This window comes from Typopeltis vanoorti, chromosome 7, assembly GCF_054136105.1.
Source record: "Typopeltis vanoorti isolate ZY-2024b chromosome 7, IOZ_Tvanoo_1.0, whole genome shotgun sequence".
Classification (NCBI taxonomy): Eukaryota; Metazoa; Arthropoda; class Arachnida; order Uropygi; family Thelyphonidae; genus Typopeltis; species Typopeltis vanoorti.
The window spans coordinates 294136-311632 of NC_143555.1; the positions used below are offsets into that span (position 1 = coordinate 294136).

The 17497-nt window shown below is 38.8% G+C and overlaps 1 protein-coding gene across 1 annotated transcript in view; it reads right to left on the reverse strand.

Moving 5' to 3' along the window:
• The window catches only part of LOC150104442 (uncharacterized), a 242607-nt gene that overhangs the window by 77501 nt on the left and 147609 nt on the right, over positions 1-17497 (reverse strand). The window contains exon 7 of the mRNA XM_090395648.1: positions 5178-5249. Within this exon, the coding sequence (XP_090251774.1) occupies positions 5178-5249 (72 nt within the window). The remainder of the gene's footprint in view (positions 1-5177; positions 5250-17497) is intronic.

Genomic DNA, 17497 nt, shown 5'->3' on the forward strand with positions numbered 1-17497 from the left:
CCCTTATTAGTTTCCTTTCTTAGTATGATAGGAGCGAATGAGAAAATAATAGTTGATAGTGTGGAAGGTGTGAGTGACTGTGGAAGTTTAGGAGATGGTTTTGTATGGGAGAGTGAATTTAGATTAAGAGTGACTGACCTGCAGAGGGAGACAGATGAGTTGAAAGAGGAGGTGGAATGTCTAGTGAATGAGAGCAGAAGTATGAAAGATAAGATTAGGAGAATGGAAGAGATAAATGCAAGGCAAATCAGAGTAGGAGAGAGAGAGAATTTAAGGAGTATGAGTGAGAGGTATGGGGGTGCTAGAAGAGGAGAGAATGGAAACAGTAGAAGAGACGGAATGAGAGAGAGATATGGAAGTGCTAGAAGAGGAGAGAATGGAAACGGTAGGAGAGATGGAATGAGAGAGAGGTATGGGAATGCTAGAAGACGAGCGAATGGAAACAGTAGTAGGAGAGACAGAATGAGAGAGGGATATGGAAGTGTTAGAAGTGGAGAAAATAAAAACAGTAGGAGAGAGGGAATGAGAGAGATGTATGGGAGTGCTAGAAGAGGAGAGAATGGAAACAGTAGAAGAGAGAGGTATGGGAATGAAAGAAGAGGAGAGAATGGAAACAATAGGAGCGAGGGAATGGTAAGAGGTATAATGTATGGCGACTCAATGATCCGTGGTGTTCAAGATAGGATGCGTGAGGAGTGTTTGCCAGGAGGAACAATAGAAAGGGTGGCTATGGCAATTAAGAGAGGTGAAAGGGTGGATGAGATGATTGTGATGGTAGGAACGAATGACTTGAGTGGTAATGTAAGTCGGGCAGCGAGAGATATGAGATTTTTGCTTGAGACTGTACGGAAGAAGACAGAGAGAGGAAAAATAGTGTGCGTGTTGCCTAGGTATGATAATGATGAGCTGAGCAGAAGAGCGGTGATATTGAATGGCATAATAGCGAGAATGTGTGACAAGAGAGGACTGGTATATGTGGATGCTTGGAGTGCGTTTGAGGAAAGAGAGGAGTTGTATGCGAGAGACCGTTTACATTTGAATGAGGAAGGGCGTAGGCATCTGGAGAGATTGCTGTTCTGAACGAGTCAGTGTGTCCCAGGGAGGATGATAGCAGGGGTGGCCTCTTGTGGGAATGGATACTTGGGAGAAGGGAGACAATGTCAGGTAACACTGAGCCCAGTGGAGTCTAGAAGGGATAAGGCTGGGTATAGAAACAATGGCATTTATATGCTGTATACTAATGCCAGGAGTATCCGGAATAAGGGAGAGGAATTGGTGGCGCAGATAGCATCAGCCTGGCCAAAAATTATTGCGATCACTGAGACGTGGTTGACAGAAGGGAATATAACAACAGGAATAGAAGTCGCTGGGTATAGCATTTTTCGTCAGGATAGGAGGGGAAAGCGTGGTGGTGGGGTGCTGCTTATGATAAGTGATGACCTATGTCCTCTAAGAGTGGAGAATTTGGAAGGAAGTGAGACAAATGATTTTGAGAGCGTATGGTGTGAGCTAGAGGTAGGCAAGACAGGATATTTAGTGGGGTGTTGCTACAGACCCAGGAGCACAGAGGATGGGGACCAGGAGATGTTTAGACAGCTAAGTTTGGCAAGTGCAAGAAGAATGATTGTTATGGGAGATTTTAACTTCAGTAGTATAAATTGGAGAGAGGAACATGCATGTAACAATAGGGGAATGGAATTTCTAGAATTCTTGAGGGACAAATGTCTTAGGCAACATGTAACAGAGGGAACAAGAGGTTCAAAAATTTTGGATTTGGTTATAGCATCAGAAGAGTTGATAATAACTGAGTTGACGTCTCTCCCACCAGTTGGAGAGAGTGACCATATGGTGTTGACATGGAAAATGAATAGACATGCAGGAGTATCAAAGAGACGGGAACTTATGTGGAATTATAAGGCAGGTGATTATAATAGTCTTAGACGTCAACTTCGGGAAGTTTCATGGAGGGAGGAATTGGACGGCCAGGATATCACCAGTGCGTGGGAAATTGTGAAAGAATATTTGTTATCAGCAATGGTAAGTTGTATACCACGAGTGAAGAAGAGGGCGCAATTTGGAGTAAAGTGGATGACAAACAACATTAAACAGGAACTGCATGCGAAAAAGAGGCTATGGAAGAGATATAAGGAGACAGGTGAAGAGAGGATGGGTGAAGAATATAAGACACAGGCCAGAAGAGTGACTCGTGTGGTAAGGAAAGCGAAACTGGAATATGAGAGGAGATTGGCCCTAAGATCCAAAGAAAATCCTAGGGAATTTTTTAGCTATGTGGCCAGTAGGAGGAGAAATGACTGTGGAAGAATGATATTGTGGGATAAAAATGGGAATAGAGTGACTGATGCAGAGGACATAGTGGAATTGTTCAATGAACACTTTATTGGAGTATTTCATCCTAGAGGAGTCAGTTTTAATGCTAGAGGGATAGGACTGGTACGAGGTCTGGAGGTACAGGAGGAGAGTGTGTTTCAGATACTGAGTACTCTGGATGTCAGTAAAGCTGTGGGACTGGATGGTATTTCGCCACGAGTTTTGAGAGAATGTGCTAGCGAATTGACAATACCCTTAACGTGGCTTTACAATGAAAGTCTGGCTTTGGCAAAGGTGCCCAGGGAATGGAAGGAAGGTAAGATAGTGCCATTGCATAAGGGTGGTAACAGACTGGAAGTGTCTAATTATAGGCCAGTCTGTGTGTCATCAGTAGTTGTTAAGATCTTGGAGAAAGTAGTGAGGGACCGTGTACAGCATTGGGCAGATGAGGGTAATGTTATCTGTGAGAATCAACATGGATTTGTGAAAGGACGCTCATGTTTTAGCAATATGCTAGCCTTTTATAATAAAGTTACAAGAGCATTAGATGAGGGAAAGGCATATACTGCAATTTTCTTAGACTTGGCGAAGGCATTTGACAGGGTGCCACATGATAAGCTGATATTTAAGTTGCAGCACATGGGTCTGGATGTCAGATTGGTCAACTGGATTCAGGATTGGCTGTCTGATAGGTATCAGAGAGTTGTGTATGGTGGAGCAGTTTCCAGGAGGCAGAGGGTTACAAGTGGGGTCCCACAGGGCTCAGTACTAGGACCTATATTGTTTAACCTTTATATCAATGACATAGCCAGTGGATTGCAGGGGGATATTCAGTTGTTTGCGGATGATGCGAAGCTGGGAAGGATTATTAGTAATAGCGCAGATGTGGTAGCCCTGCAAGAGGATTTAAATAAGCTAGATAGATGGGCAAATGAATGGGGGTGTCAGTTTAATGCAGCAAAATGTAAGGTCTTGAAGTTTGGGAAACATCGATGGGATGCTGCATACTCTATGGGAGGAGTTATACTGGAGGAAGTAGGGGAGACAAGAGATCTGGGGTTGATGATTGATAGAAACCTGAAGTTTAGGGGACATATTGCAAAGGTGGTGAAGGTAACACAGAGGATTGCTGCTATTATGAGAAGGACACTGACCTGCAGAGATAAGAGGGTTATCATTCCGTTGTATAAGTCTCTGATCAGACCACACTTGGACTATTGTTCTCAGATTTGGTCCCCAGGATTTGAAGGGGATAAATTAACTGTGGAAAGGATACAAAGACGGATGACAAAGATGGTTTCAGGACTGTACAATGATAGCTATGAGGATCGGCTGAGAGAATGTGGACTGCAGAGTTTGGCGGATAGAAGAAGGAGAGGTGATATGATTGAGACTTTTAAACTGTTGAGAGGTGGTTACAGGGTTGACACTGGGGAGTTCTTTCGCTTGGTTGATCAGCGGGAAGGAGTGATGACAAGAGGCCATCCCTGGAAGTTACGAAAGGAAACTGTGAGCAAGAGGGTAAGGAGTGGTTTCTTTGTGTGGAGGGTGGTTGAGCCGTGGAATGCATTGCCTGATGGAGTGGTGGGAGCGAGAACAGTCAGTGACTTTAAAGAGTGGTATGATAAACTTTGTGTTTCTCAGGGGGGGACCTCCCCTCGATGAGTCTTGACAGACTTTATGTCTTAGGAAGGACCTCCCTCGATGAGTCTTTTGACTCCTTGGAGGCCTGAATAATAATAATAATAATAATAATAATAATTACTTTCAATGATTTATTCTTTTCTATCATTTCTTTTACTTTATTGATGTTATAGCATCTGATATCCTGTATTTCGGTTCTCATCAGTTTTTTAAAATTCAAAAAATTCTATTTCTTCCCTAGTACCTCTGTGTCTTTTCCTTCTCTTTTCTTAATTAAGTCTATTTTTCTTAAGTATTTTGACTTAATCTATTAGTTCCTACTTTACTTTTTTGCCATGTTTTTATCATGTTCACATTAGATTTCTCTGTTGATGATATGTTTTCCATTCGTTGTGTAGGATTTTGGTGTTCTTCGTTTGAAACAAGTTTTTCTGTCAAAATCTTTTCAAATTCTTTGTGCTGTGTTCTAATCATTTCATTATCTATTTTAACACCAGTTCTTTTTGTTTCTGTCCTATTTCTTCTATTGTTTAATTTGATTTTAGCCCTGACCATTCTATGGGCACTATCAAAATCTATCTTATTTATTACTGATATATTCTATAGTAATTCTTTTCTGTTACTCAAAATAAGGTCAATTTCATTTTTTGTAGCATCATCAAGGTAACTGCCATGTCCATTTTCATGCCTTTGTCTTTTTATAAAATGTATTCATTATAAATAGACCCCGACTTTCTGCACATCTTACTAGTCTTTCTCTTCTTTCATTTCTATCTCCAATACCAAACTCTACTATACTTGTTTTGTTATTGTCCTTCGTTCCAATCTTATAGTTAAAATCTCCCATTACTATAGTCCATTTATTTATTCTGATTTAATTTTAAACGATCTAATTCTTCATAGAATTTTTCTATCTTCTCTTCCGAATGTCTATAGGTGGGTGCATAAATTTGTATTATTTTTAGGCTATAACTTTACAAACTAGCTATTAGCATATGCATTTCCTATAAACAATCTTCTGCATCCCTACTGGTTTTCAGCTAAAAGATGATCTATTGGACCCAAGTTAACATTTGACATTGACAGAAAGTCATAACAATGCCAAGTACTTCTTTATATTATATAGTTAAAAGTGAAAAAAAAAATAGTCTTTTTTTCATTTAAATATAAAACATACTAAACAAAACACTTCAATTTGAACTTACCCAACAGCAAGCTCCAGATATCTTCTCTGTAATTCTAATATTGAATCCCATTCCGATGATTCCCGTTTCAGTCTAAAATATAAATTGATAGGTATTCCTGAAATACTTTCAGAACTGATAAAAGTGAAAAAGAAATATATAACAGATTTTGAGGTGAGCTATTGAAAAATGGAATTTCAGAAATATGCTAAATATACTTCCTAGAAGTTTTAGAAACATAGGATGTTCTTTCTCAGTGGAGTAAGATAATAATTCCCAGTCATTTATGATTTACATAAAGGTTGCTGTTTTCTTCAGCATGATAAGAAATATCATGCTGAAGAAAATTTTATTAAGACTACTTTGAATAGGCTTTTTCTGAGCTACTTTCTGATGAGATGCTAAATAACCCTAAAATAGTCTATAAGGTATATGGAAATATGACTTCTGAATTACTTCCACCTTAGTATCACCAGCTCTGGGACTGGCTCCCCACTGATGAGACCTCAATAAAGGTCGAAACTGGTCTGGGTAGTGACCCTTCCCATAATGCATAGCATTATACATACCATAAGGATATGTGACTTGCATTATGGGATACTAAGGCAAGTGATGTGAAATTATACCACCGTTCCCACGAGTTTCTCCAGTCCTGAAATTACTTCAGGTGCAAACTTTGTTTGCTCACACTTGGATAAACGATTAAGCCAAATATATAATCTCATCTAAGTATATGATCACTGTCTTTTGGTTTAAGCTAATACAAAGCAGTGTGGTCAGCTAACTCCAAAATTGCTAGCTGATCATCCTTTGATCATTATTTGGAATACCTACTAATGGGGTGCACCATGAGGAGGAGGTGAGGACTGAACATTAGGTCATAAGCTCCAAGAAATCATAACTTAAAAGATTGTGTAGTCATTTCCTCCTGGTTAAGTAGCTCTGAACCCTCCCCCCAATCACCAAAAAAAAATATCCATATAACTTATTAATGTTAAATTTAATCTTAAACTTAATCTTTTATGATTCTAAGTATTTCTTAAGCTACTAGTGCTAGTATATTTTCTACTATAATGTTTGTTTGGAACAACTCTTAAATCACCTCCCCCCCACATACACATACTCAAAAAAGTGAAGCTGTGAGAAGCATAGGCAGGACAAGAAAGATAAGTAGCAAAGGGAGAGATATATAATTAAACACTATCTACTGCACTTTCATAAAACTTAAATTATAGCAAAAAATTCAAATGATAAAAAGGTTTTATACTTCATCAAATTCTTGCCATGTACCCTCAAGGGGTGTACAGAATATGATAGTACTACATGAAAGATTTACATCATTACTAACTTCCTATCTACAATTTTCCTCCAAATCAGTCTGTTACTTGCCAAGACTCCACCATTATCAGATCTTATATTTCTATTGTCTAAGGCACGTTATATAATATCAATCCACCTATATCTTGGTCTTCCTCTGGGTTGTTTTCCTGCCTACCTTGCAGAGAACACTTGTTTTGCTAATCTTTCCTCGCCCATTCTATTTAAGTGACCATACCACCTGAGATTAGCTCTGCTAATGCATTCCTGGATACTGACAATGCCAAGTTCTTTCCTAATATCCTTGTTTTTAATATGATATTGCCATTGATGCCATCTGTTCATGCCCCTAATCTTTCTCAGGACTTTCATATCTGCGGTCTCTAGTCTTTGGTCAAGTGTTTTATTTCTAACTCAGCTCTCAGATCCAAAAGTTAAAACTGGTTTGAACTGTCCTGTATAATCTAATTTAGTGTTCCAACTAATTTCTCTTATATTCCATATGAATTTATTCATTTGACTTCCTACCATACCAGCTTTGTTGATTCTGTTGTCTATTTGCATATTTAATTTACCATCTTCACTAAAAATCGTGCCTAAGTAGCTGAAATATTTTACTTGTTCCACAGGTTCTCCGTTCAAAATGCAGTTGACATTTTCAACGATTCTGCCTATTTTCATTGTTTTTGTCTTTTTATTGCTGACCTCCATACCATATCTATTACAACAGTTATTAAATTTAGTCAAGGAATATTGCAGACTTGTAGTGGATTTATTTAGAAGCATAACATGGTCTGCATAAAACAGAGAGCTCACATTAACCTCCAATTTTGATATCATGTTTAATACCACTTTCCTTCAAAATGTAATCCATATAGATAATGAATAACATAGAGGATAATGTACATCCTTGTCTCAACACCATATTTAACATTAAACCATCTTCCTGTACTTCCTTCAATTCTAACTGCTGACTTACAACTCAAATAAAGACTAAGTATTGCTTGATATAATGCCCCATGGACACCATATAATGGTAGCATATTGAATAGCTTCTCTCTCTTGGCACCTTGTCATATGCCTTTTCCAGATCGACAAAACTTAAGTATAGATTTTTGTTATATTCCCATGCTTTCTCAACTATTTGTCGTAAAGCGAAGATCTGATCCCGACAGCCTCTATTTGGCCTGAATCCAGCTTCGTGTGCAGAGGCTTAAGTGCTGTGAGGACATCATATTGGAGGCTTAATGGATTTTTTACAACACTCAAAAAGAATTAAAATAGAATTTAATACTTCCTATATTTCGTCCTAGTCACTAGGCCATCTACGGGGATTACAAAAACAATTAATGTCATATGCACACACAAATCTTATGATACTGAGCCCAACCACGTGGGTGATACTAAAGTAATACCTAGGCGAAGCGCTCTCTAAGGGTGGTAGTAGGTGGCCTGGAATGTAAGGCGGGATCTCTGGTGATGAGTGTTTCCCAAATCTTCAGAAGCTTGATGCAACCGTATTTATTAAGATTTGGTTGATTTCTGAGAGAGCACTTGTTTTTCTAATCTTTCCTCGCCCATTCTATTTAAGTGACCATACCACCTGAGATTAGCTCTGCTAATGCATTCCTGGATGCTGACAATGTCAAGTTCTTTCCTAATATCCTTGTTTTTAATATGATATTGCCATTGATGCCATCTGTTCATGCCCCTAATCTTTCTCAGGACTTTCATATCTGCGGTCTCTAGTCTTTGGTCAAGTGTTTTACTTCTAACTCAGCTCTCAGATCCAAAAGTTAAAACTGGTTTGAACTGTCCTGTATACAGCTAATTTACTGTTCCAACTAATTTCTCTTATATTCCATATGAATTTATTCAATTGACTTCCTACCATACCAGCTTTGTTGATTCTGTTGTCTATTTCCATATTTAATTTACCATCTTCACTAAAAATCGTGCCTAAGTAGCTGAAATATTTTACTTGTTCTACAGGTTCTCCGTTCAAAATGTAGTTGACATTTTCAAAGATTCTGCCTATTTTCATTGTTTTTGTGTTTTTATTGCTGACCTCCATACCATATCTATTACAACAGTTATTAAATTTAGTCAAGGAATATTGCAGACTTGTAGTGGATATATTTAGAAGCATAACATCGTCTGCATAAAGCAAAGAGCTGACATTAACCTCCAATTTTGATATCATGTTTAATACCACTTTCCTTCATAATGTGATCCATATAGATAATGAATAACAGAGAGGATAATGTACATCCTTGTCTCAACACCAGATTTAACATTAAACCATCTTCCTGTACTTCCTTCAATTCTAACTGCTGACTTACAACTCAAATAAAGACTAAGTATTGCTTGATATAATGCCCCACTGACACCATATAATGGTAGCATATTGAATAGCTTCTCTCTCTTGGCACCTTGTCATATGCCTTTTCCAGATCGACAAAACTTAAGTATAGATTTTTATTATATTCCCATGCTTTCTCAACTATTTGTCGTAAAGCGAAGATCTGATCCCGACAGCCTCTATTTGGCCTGAATCCAGCTTCATGTGCAGAGGCTTAAGCGCTGTGAGGACATCATATTGGAAGCTTAATGGATTTTTTACAACACTCAAAAAGAATTAAAATAGAATTTAATACTTCCTATATTTCGTCCTAGTCACTAGGCCATCTACGGGGATTACAAAAACAATTAATGTCATATGCACACACAAATCTTATGATACTAAGCCCAATCACGTGGGTGATACTAAAGTAATATCTAGGTGGAGCGCTCTCTAAGGGCGGTAGTAGGTGGCCTGGAATGTAAGGTGGGATCTCTGGTGATGAGTGTTTCCCAAATCTTGAGAAGCTTGATGCAACCGTATTTATGAAGATTTGGTTGATTTCTGAGAGCTGCTGCTGCTTCTTTCTTGAATTTGTGTGGTGGAGCATGGTGGTTTTCTTCCATGATACTCTGTGGGTGGTGTCCAAAACATGGTCAGCCAAGCCTGAATGGCCATAGTTGTGTTTACAGATGTAAGACTTGTGTTCCTCCAGGCGGATGGATGCTGATCTGCCTGTCTGTCCAAAGTACGCCAGCTTACAGGAACAGGGTACTTTGTAAACTCCAGGCAGCGAGAGAGGAGGGAGCTGATCTTTCGTAGAATAGATAAGGGTAGCAAGTTTGCGGTAGGGCTTATATGTTGTGTGTAGGTTGTACTTTTTTAGTATCTTGGCTATTTTTTTTTCAAATGTGCCACGGATGTAGGGTATGGTGATAGCATTTTTAAAATCTTGTTGATGAAAAGGATGGGGAATGGGGGAGGAACTGATTATTTTTTTGATACTGTGTTCGCTGTAGGCATTAGAGAGGAAAGTGTTGTGTATGTGGTTAAGCTCAGTAGTAAGGGCGGTTCCACTGGAACAAAGATTGTGGGCTCTCTTAGTAAGAGTTTTGATGATGCCATATTGTTATGAGGGGTGGTGGGAGAGTTTGTGAATGTATCTGCCTGTGTGTGTGTGTGGGTTTTCTGTATACAGTGAAGGCAAGTGTATCATTAGGCAAGCGTGTGACTAAGGTGTCTAGGAAGGGTAAACAGTTGTTCTTTTCCTTTTCCATAGTAAACTGGATTCTTGAATGTAGGATATTAAGATGACTGAGGAAGGAGTCTAACGTGTCTGGGGCATGAGGCCAAATAGAGAACACATCATCTACATATCTTAGCCAGATAGAAGGTTTGAGTGGTGCTGAGTCTATGGCTTGTTTTTCGAAATCTTCCATATAGAAATTGCAAAGGGGGGGACCGCAAACTTGCTACCCTTATCCGTTCTACGAAATATCAGCTCCCTCCTCTCTCGCTGCCTGGAGTTTACAAAGTACCCTGTTCCTGTAAGCTGGCATACTTTGGACAGACAAGCAGATCAGCATCCGTCCACCTGGAGGAACACAAGTCTTACATCTGTCAACACAACTATGGCCATTCAGGCTTGGCTGACCATGTTTTGGACACCACCACCAGAGTATCATGGAAGAAAACCACCATGCTCCACCACAGCAAATTCAAGAAAGAGAGACTTTTCTCAGAAGCAGCAGCAGCTCTCAGAAACCAACCAAATCTTAATAAATACGGTTGCATCAAGCTTCCGAAGATTTGGGATACGCTCATCACCAGAGATCCCACCTTACATTCCACGCCCCCTACTACTGCCCTTAGAGGGCGCTCCACCTAGATAGGACTTTAGTGTCACCCAGGTGGTTGGGCTTAGTATTGTAAGATTTGTTTGTGCATGTTACATTAATTGTTTTTGTAATCCCCGTAGATGTCCTAGTGACTAGGATGAAATATAGGAAGTATTAAGTTCTATTTTAATTCTTTTTGAGTGTTGTAAAAAATCCACTAAGCCTCCAACATGATGAATCCAGCTTGTTCTTCACCAAGCCCTTCTTCCACAATTCTTCTCGTATACTTGCATATATCTTACCAGGAACACTCAGTAATGAAATGCCTCTGTAATTCTCACATTCAGTTTTATTTCCCTTTTAATATATGGGTTCTATGAGAGCTCTACTCCAATCATCATGAATTCGTCCTTCTGTCCAGGCTTTCTGAACTATGCAGCCACTCTAAGACATTTATACCACCATACTTCAGCATTTCTGGCCGAATCTCATCTACTCCTGCTGCCTTTCCACATTTCAGGCCTTTGATGGTTTTTCCTACTTTGTTTTATGCTTTGGTTGTTAAATTAAAAAAAAAAAAAGCCAAATGTTTTCTTTTGCAACTTGTTCTTTTAAAACAAAATAAAATCCCTTCTATGGAATCGCAGTTTATTAACTCGATGACTAGTGCCACACTTTTAATGACTCAGGTGAGGTGCTTTCCCTGTAAGTAATTTATTTATTTATTTTTTTTTTTTTTTTAAGATGAAATTCTTGGATCATTTTTGTAATTGCTTTGGGTGAGTGGATGGGGGTGGGGGAGTAAAGTTGCTTCACAGATTTTTAGAGAGAAAACTAGGAAACTTTCCTATTCTTCTGACATTGTCATCTGTATACAACAAATGGTAAAAAAAAAAAAAAAAAAAAAAAAACATTTGGATGGCTCGTGTTGAGATTCTTTGCAGCCTTCTGAAAGAGGAAGGAATAAGTCATCATTGCCATCTTCAAAAGGAACTTACAAAAAGGCACGTGCATGTAGGCACAACAACACAGTAACTGAAAATGAAGTGAGGAAGCTATTGTTCTCCTAAAAGTCCTGATGGTGCCCTGCCCCATCAGGACTTTTAGGAGTTACTAGCAGATTAAAACCATTTAACTCTATACCCCCCCCCCTTGTATTTATGGACTCCCAAAAATACATAAAAAAATGTGGCATTACGTCCCATAGTGGGTGGCATTGATTCCCCCACATAAAATTAGCTAAACATTTGGTCAAAGTGCTCTCACACAATACTGGCAACACACCATCACACAAAAAACTCAGACCACTTCAAAGCCAGCATAGAAAACCTTGCACTCAAACACACTGACATAATGGTTAGCTTTGAAATCTCCTCCTTATTCACAAATGTCCCACTCAAGGAAACTTTAGAGCTAATCCAAGCTAAATTTCCTCCCGATATCTCAGCCCTATTTCAGTTCACAATGAACTCAGGCTATTCTGATTGGCAGGGAAAATTCTACAAACAGAGGGGGATAGCCATTGGCTCACCACTCTCCCCACCCCTGGCCAATTTCTTTATGGAGAACTTTGAAGAAAAAGCTTTAACCTCTGCCCCTCAAAAACCAACCATATGGCTTTGCTACGTCGATGATGTTTTCGCTATGTGGCCACATAGCTCTGATACACTCCTCTCCTTCTTAACACACTTAAACAACCAACATCAAAAAATCAAGTTCGCTCTGGAAAAAGACAACAGCCTCCCTTTCCTAGACACACTAGTCACCTGCCAGACTGATGGAACCTTGGTTTTCTCAGTTTACAGAAAACCCACTCATACAGGCAGGTACATTTACCAACAATTCCCCCCCCCCCCCCCACACACACACAACAATATGGAGTGGTGAAAGCACTAAACAACAAGGATAAACTAATCTGTTCAAACGACATAGCATTAAACACTGAACTTAATCACATGCTCAACACTTTCTCAGTCAATGGCACCCCCCCCCATAAAATCCAAAAAATATTGAAACCAACAAACCACAATCCCCCCCACCACCACCACCACACCTTCACAACAATCATCATCATCAAATTCCTGCCATGTAACCTCAAGGGGTGTACAGGATATGATAGTACCACATGAAAAAAATTACATCATTACTAACTTCCTATCTACAATTTTCCTCCAAATCAGTCTGTTACTTGTCAAGACTCCAACATTATCAGATCTTATATTTCTATTGTCTAAGGCACTTTGTACCATATCAATCCACCTATATCTTGGTCTTCCTCTGGGTCATTTTGCTAATCTTTACACACCCATTCTGTTTAAATGATCATACCACCTGAGATTAGCTCTGCTAATGCATTCCTGGATACTGACAATGTCAAATCTTTCCTAATATCTTCGTTTTTAATATGATATTGCCATTGATGCCATCTGTTCATGCCTATATTCTTTCTCAGGACTCTCATATCTGTGGTCTCTAGTCTTTGGTCAAGTGTTTTACTTCTGATCCAGCTCTCAGATCCATAAGATAAAACTGGTTTGAACACTGCCTTGTATACAGCTAATTTAGTGTTCCGACTAATTTCTCTCTTATTGCATATGAATGTATTCACTTGACTTCCCACCATATCAGCTTTGCGGATTCTGTTGTCTATTTCTATATTTAATTTACCATCTTCAATAAAAATCGTGCCTAAGTAGCTGAAAGATTTTACTTGTTCCACAGGTTCTCCATTCACAACACAGTTGACATTTTCAATGATTCTGCCTATTTTCATTGTCTTTATTGCTGACCTTCATACTATATCTATTACAACAGCTATTCAATTTAGTCAGAGAATCTTGCAGACTTGTAGCGGATTTATTTAGAAGTATATCATCATCCGCATAAAGCAGAGAGCTGACATTAACATCTTCAATTTTGATATCATTTTTAATACCACTTTCCTTCATAATGTGATCCATATAGATAATGAATAACAGAGGGGAAATGTACATCCTTGTCTCACACCAGATATAACATTAAACCATCTTCCTGTACTTCCTTCAATTCTAACTGCTGACTTACAACTCAAATAAAGAATAAGTATTGCTTGATATAATGCCCCATTGACACCATATAACTGCAGCGTATTGAAATAGCTTCTCTCTTGGCATCTTGTCATATGCCTTCCGTATGAGGCATATGACAAGGTGCCAAGTCAAATCGACAAAACTTAAATACAGATTTATATTCCCATGCTTTCTCGACTATTTGTGATAAAGTGAAGATCTGATCCTGACAGCCTCTATTTGGCCTGAATCCAGGTTGTTCTTCACCAAGCTTTTCTCCCACAATTCTTCTCAACCATTTCTCAAGTATACCTTGTATAGATCTTGCCAGGAACACTCAGTAGGGAAATACCTCTGTAATTCTCACATTAATTTTTTTTTTATTTTCCTTTTTATATATGGGTACTATGTGAGCTCTACTCCAATCTTCGGGAATTCGTTCCTCTCTCCAGGCTTTCTGAACTATGCAGTGCAGCCACTGTAAGACTCTTATACCACAATACCTCAGCATTTCTGGCCAAATATCATCTACTCCTGCTGCCTTTCCACATTTCAAACTTCTGATAGCTTTTTCTACTTCAAGTATGGATATGTATTCGTGATTGCATGCCTGGTCAGTGTTTTTTACCACTGTGCTGTCATCTCTGCTTGTTTCATTTAGCAGTTTTCAAAGTAATTACTCCATACTTCAAGGATATATTTTTCTCCCGTTTTCATGTCACCTTTATCATCTCTAACTCCTTTTACAGCACTCTTTCGTCCATTCCAAAGCTTCTTCAACAACCTCCAGAATATTTTGCCACCTTCTTCATATTTATTTTCTATATTTTTGCCAAAGTCCTCCTATGACTTTTGTTTAGCTAGTTTTACACAGTGTTTAGCATTTTTGCATTTGTCTCTGTATTCTCTAAGAGCACAAGCTGACTTATTTGACAAGAACTTTTGATATGCTTTCTTCTTTTCCTTCACTGTCTCTTTAACTTCCTGTGTCCACCAGGGAGTTCTGATTTTTTTTATCCTTGCACACAACCTCACCACATGCCTCTCTGGCAGAATCAATCAATGTTTTCTTCAGAGTTTGCCACTGAATCTCCAAGGTTTGATTCCTGTTCTTAAACTCTTTAATTTTTTCTTCAATAATCTTTGTGTATTTTAGTCTACAGTTCACATCTGAGAGCTGTTCAACTTTTATTCGCTTTAAAACTTTCTTGCATGTTATTCTTTTCAATATGAAATTCAAAATTTTATCCTGCTCAAGACTAAATAGTGATCACTTCCAATTTCAAATCCTCTGTACACTCTGGTGTCCTGCACCAGGGAGAAAACTACAATAACATAGTCAAGGAGACTTTTCTAATTCCTTGCTTCTTCTCTCCATGTGAATTTCTGCATATTTTTATGTTGGAACATGGTGTTAGTAATAACCAGCCATGTCCTGAGCAGAAATCCAACAGGTATTTGCCATTATTATTAGATTTGCTCTTTTCTCCAAATTTTCCCAAAATATTTTTGTATGTCTCACAATCATTTCCTACTCCGCTATTTAGATCCCCAACAAGGACCAACTTTTCCTTTTTCATTGTGTCAGTTGCTTTTTCTAAAGCCTCAAAAAATTCCTCCACTTCTACCCTAGTAGAACCTTCTGTGGGACCATAGGCACAAATAAGTCTCATTGTCCAGTTCCCCATTCTCATATTTGTCCACATTACTCTACTTGAGAGTGACTGCCATTCAAGAAGATTAACCTCGTATTTTGTATTGAATACTATGGCTACTCCTTCTTTTCCTTAATTGTCATTGCCTGAATATAACATTTTGTATTTATTGCTCAGAAAGATCTCACCAGTTTTGGTCTTTTTTGTTTCAGTCACCCCTATTATGTCAATCTGGTACTTATCTAATTCCTCAGATACCTCCATTTCTTTGCCATTCAGGCTTCTTACGTTGATAGTACCGATCTTTAACTCTGGTGATGTTGAGTTGGGGTTTGTTTTCAGATTTGTTCTAGTAGCTGACTTTTCACTGTTCGCACTAGTTCCCTGGCGAAAACATTGGGGGCCTTGTTTAACCGGGCGAAGCCCCAGCTGACATGAAATTTTGTCATGTTGTACCATCGTTTTTTATTTTGGTTTAACCAATAAGAATACAATTTGGGTGGCTAAATCCCAAATTGCCAGCCCATCCTCGTTCGTTGAGTATCTAAGTAGATACACAACAGGGTGCACCACGAGAAGGTGAGGATTGGACATTAGTTCAGAAGTCCTGGTCGGTCTCCGCATTCCTTTAAAGGCTATGTGGAGGTCTCCTCTCACTTATACAGCTTTGACCGTTAGGCACCCTCCCCTTCACAACAAGGATTACTCTAAATCCATCACCATTCCCTACATACGAGGCACCTTGGAAAACATTACCAAACTCTTAAAAAAATATGACTTGACCTCCTGTTACAGACCATACAGAAAATTGGCATCCCTTATTCGCTCCACTAAAGACCAACCACTTTCCCTAGACCTATCTTCGGTGTATACTAACTCCCTTCCAGCTGTAAACTGTCTTACTTTGGCCAAACAGGCAAGACAGCGAATATCAGAAATTCAGAACACAAGGACTACATCCAGTTTCACAAATACAGCCACTCGGGTCTTGCATACCATGCTCTGGATACACGCCACAGAATACGGTGGAAGAAAGCTACAATAATACACCATAGCAATTTCAAATTCAAAAGACTATTCATGGAATCAGCCTCAGCCCTAAGAAACTCTCCACACCTCAACAAATTTGGTTGCATGAGACTGACCTAAATTTGGGAGGCTTACATCAGCAGACCTTCAGCCCAACAGCCAAGAACAACTACATAGCTGCTGGGAGGCACCATCATGACTTTTAGGAGAACAATAGCTTCCTCACTTTATTCTCAGTTATTGTGTTGTAGTGCCTACGTTCACGTGCCTTTTTTGTAAGTTCCTTTTGAATATGGCAACGTGACGTTGCCGAAATATCGAAATATTTATTAAAGTGTACCGTATATTATCGCGTAGTGATCCACGTGCAATGCGAACTAGAAATTTTGTTTGAAAACTAGCCCTGAAATGCCACGCCCATGTATAATGTGATCTGTTAATCTTGTTCCATAACATTATAAATAATACAATATGAATTAACGAAAGAAATATTTATTTTAAAACAAAATATCAAAATCCTTTAAATTCTTCTTCATCTTTTGAGTCAATCAAACATTTCATTTATAAATTCATCTGTAGGCATTGCGTCATCAGTGTAGCAGTTGTCGTTGCCATGCTCTCCATTTTGCTGTGCGTCATCTTCGCTTTCGTATATGACGTCATCTTTGGATTCACCCATTGAATTACTCATTCCACATTTAAGGAATGAGTGTTGAATCATTTCAGATGGTATCGAATCCAATGCTTCTTTAACACAGCTTGTGACTAGGGTGATCTCAGGCTTCTGAAAATTCCCACCCTTTGTCATCTTCACCAAACCAGATGACATCCATTCTCTCCATTTTTCATGTAAGTGATCTTTAAATGGTTTATTTGAGCTGACAATAAGCAGCTGCAAAACGGAAGTTAGATCAACAGGAAGTTAGCATGCTTTGTTGACATAACAAGCTACCTGGACGTATGTTCCATACTCGATCCAGCCACAATTGTACACCTTCTTCATCCATCTAACCTTTCTGATTGGCACGAACAATTATACCTGGTGGAAATTTCATGTGCTTCGGAATTTTCTTCCTTTTAAATATCACTGTCGGCATTAATTTGGTTCCATCTG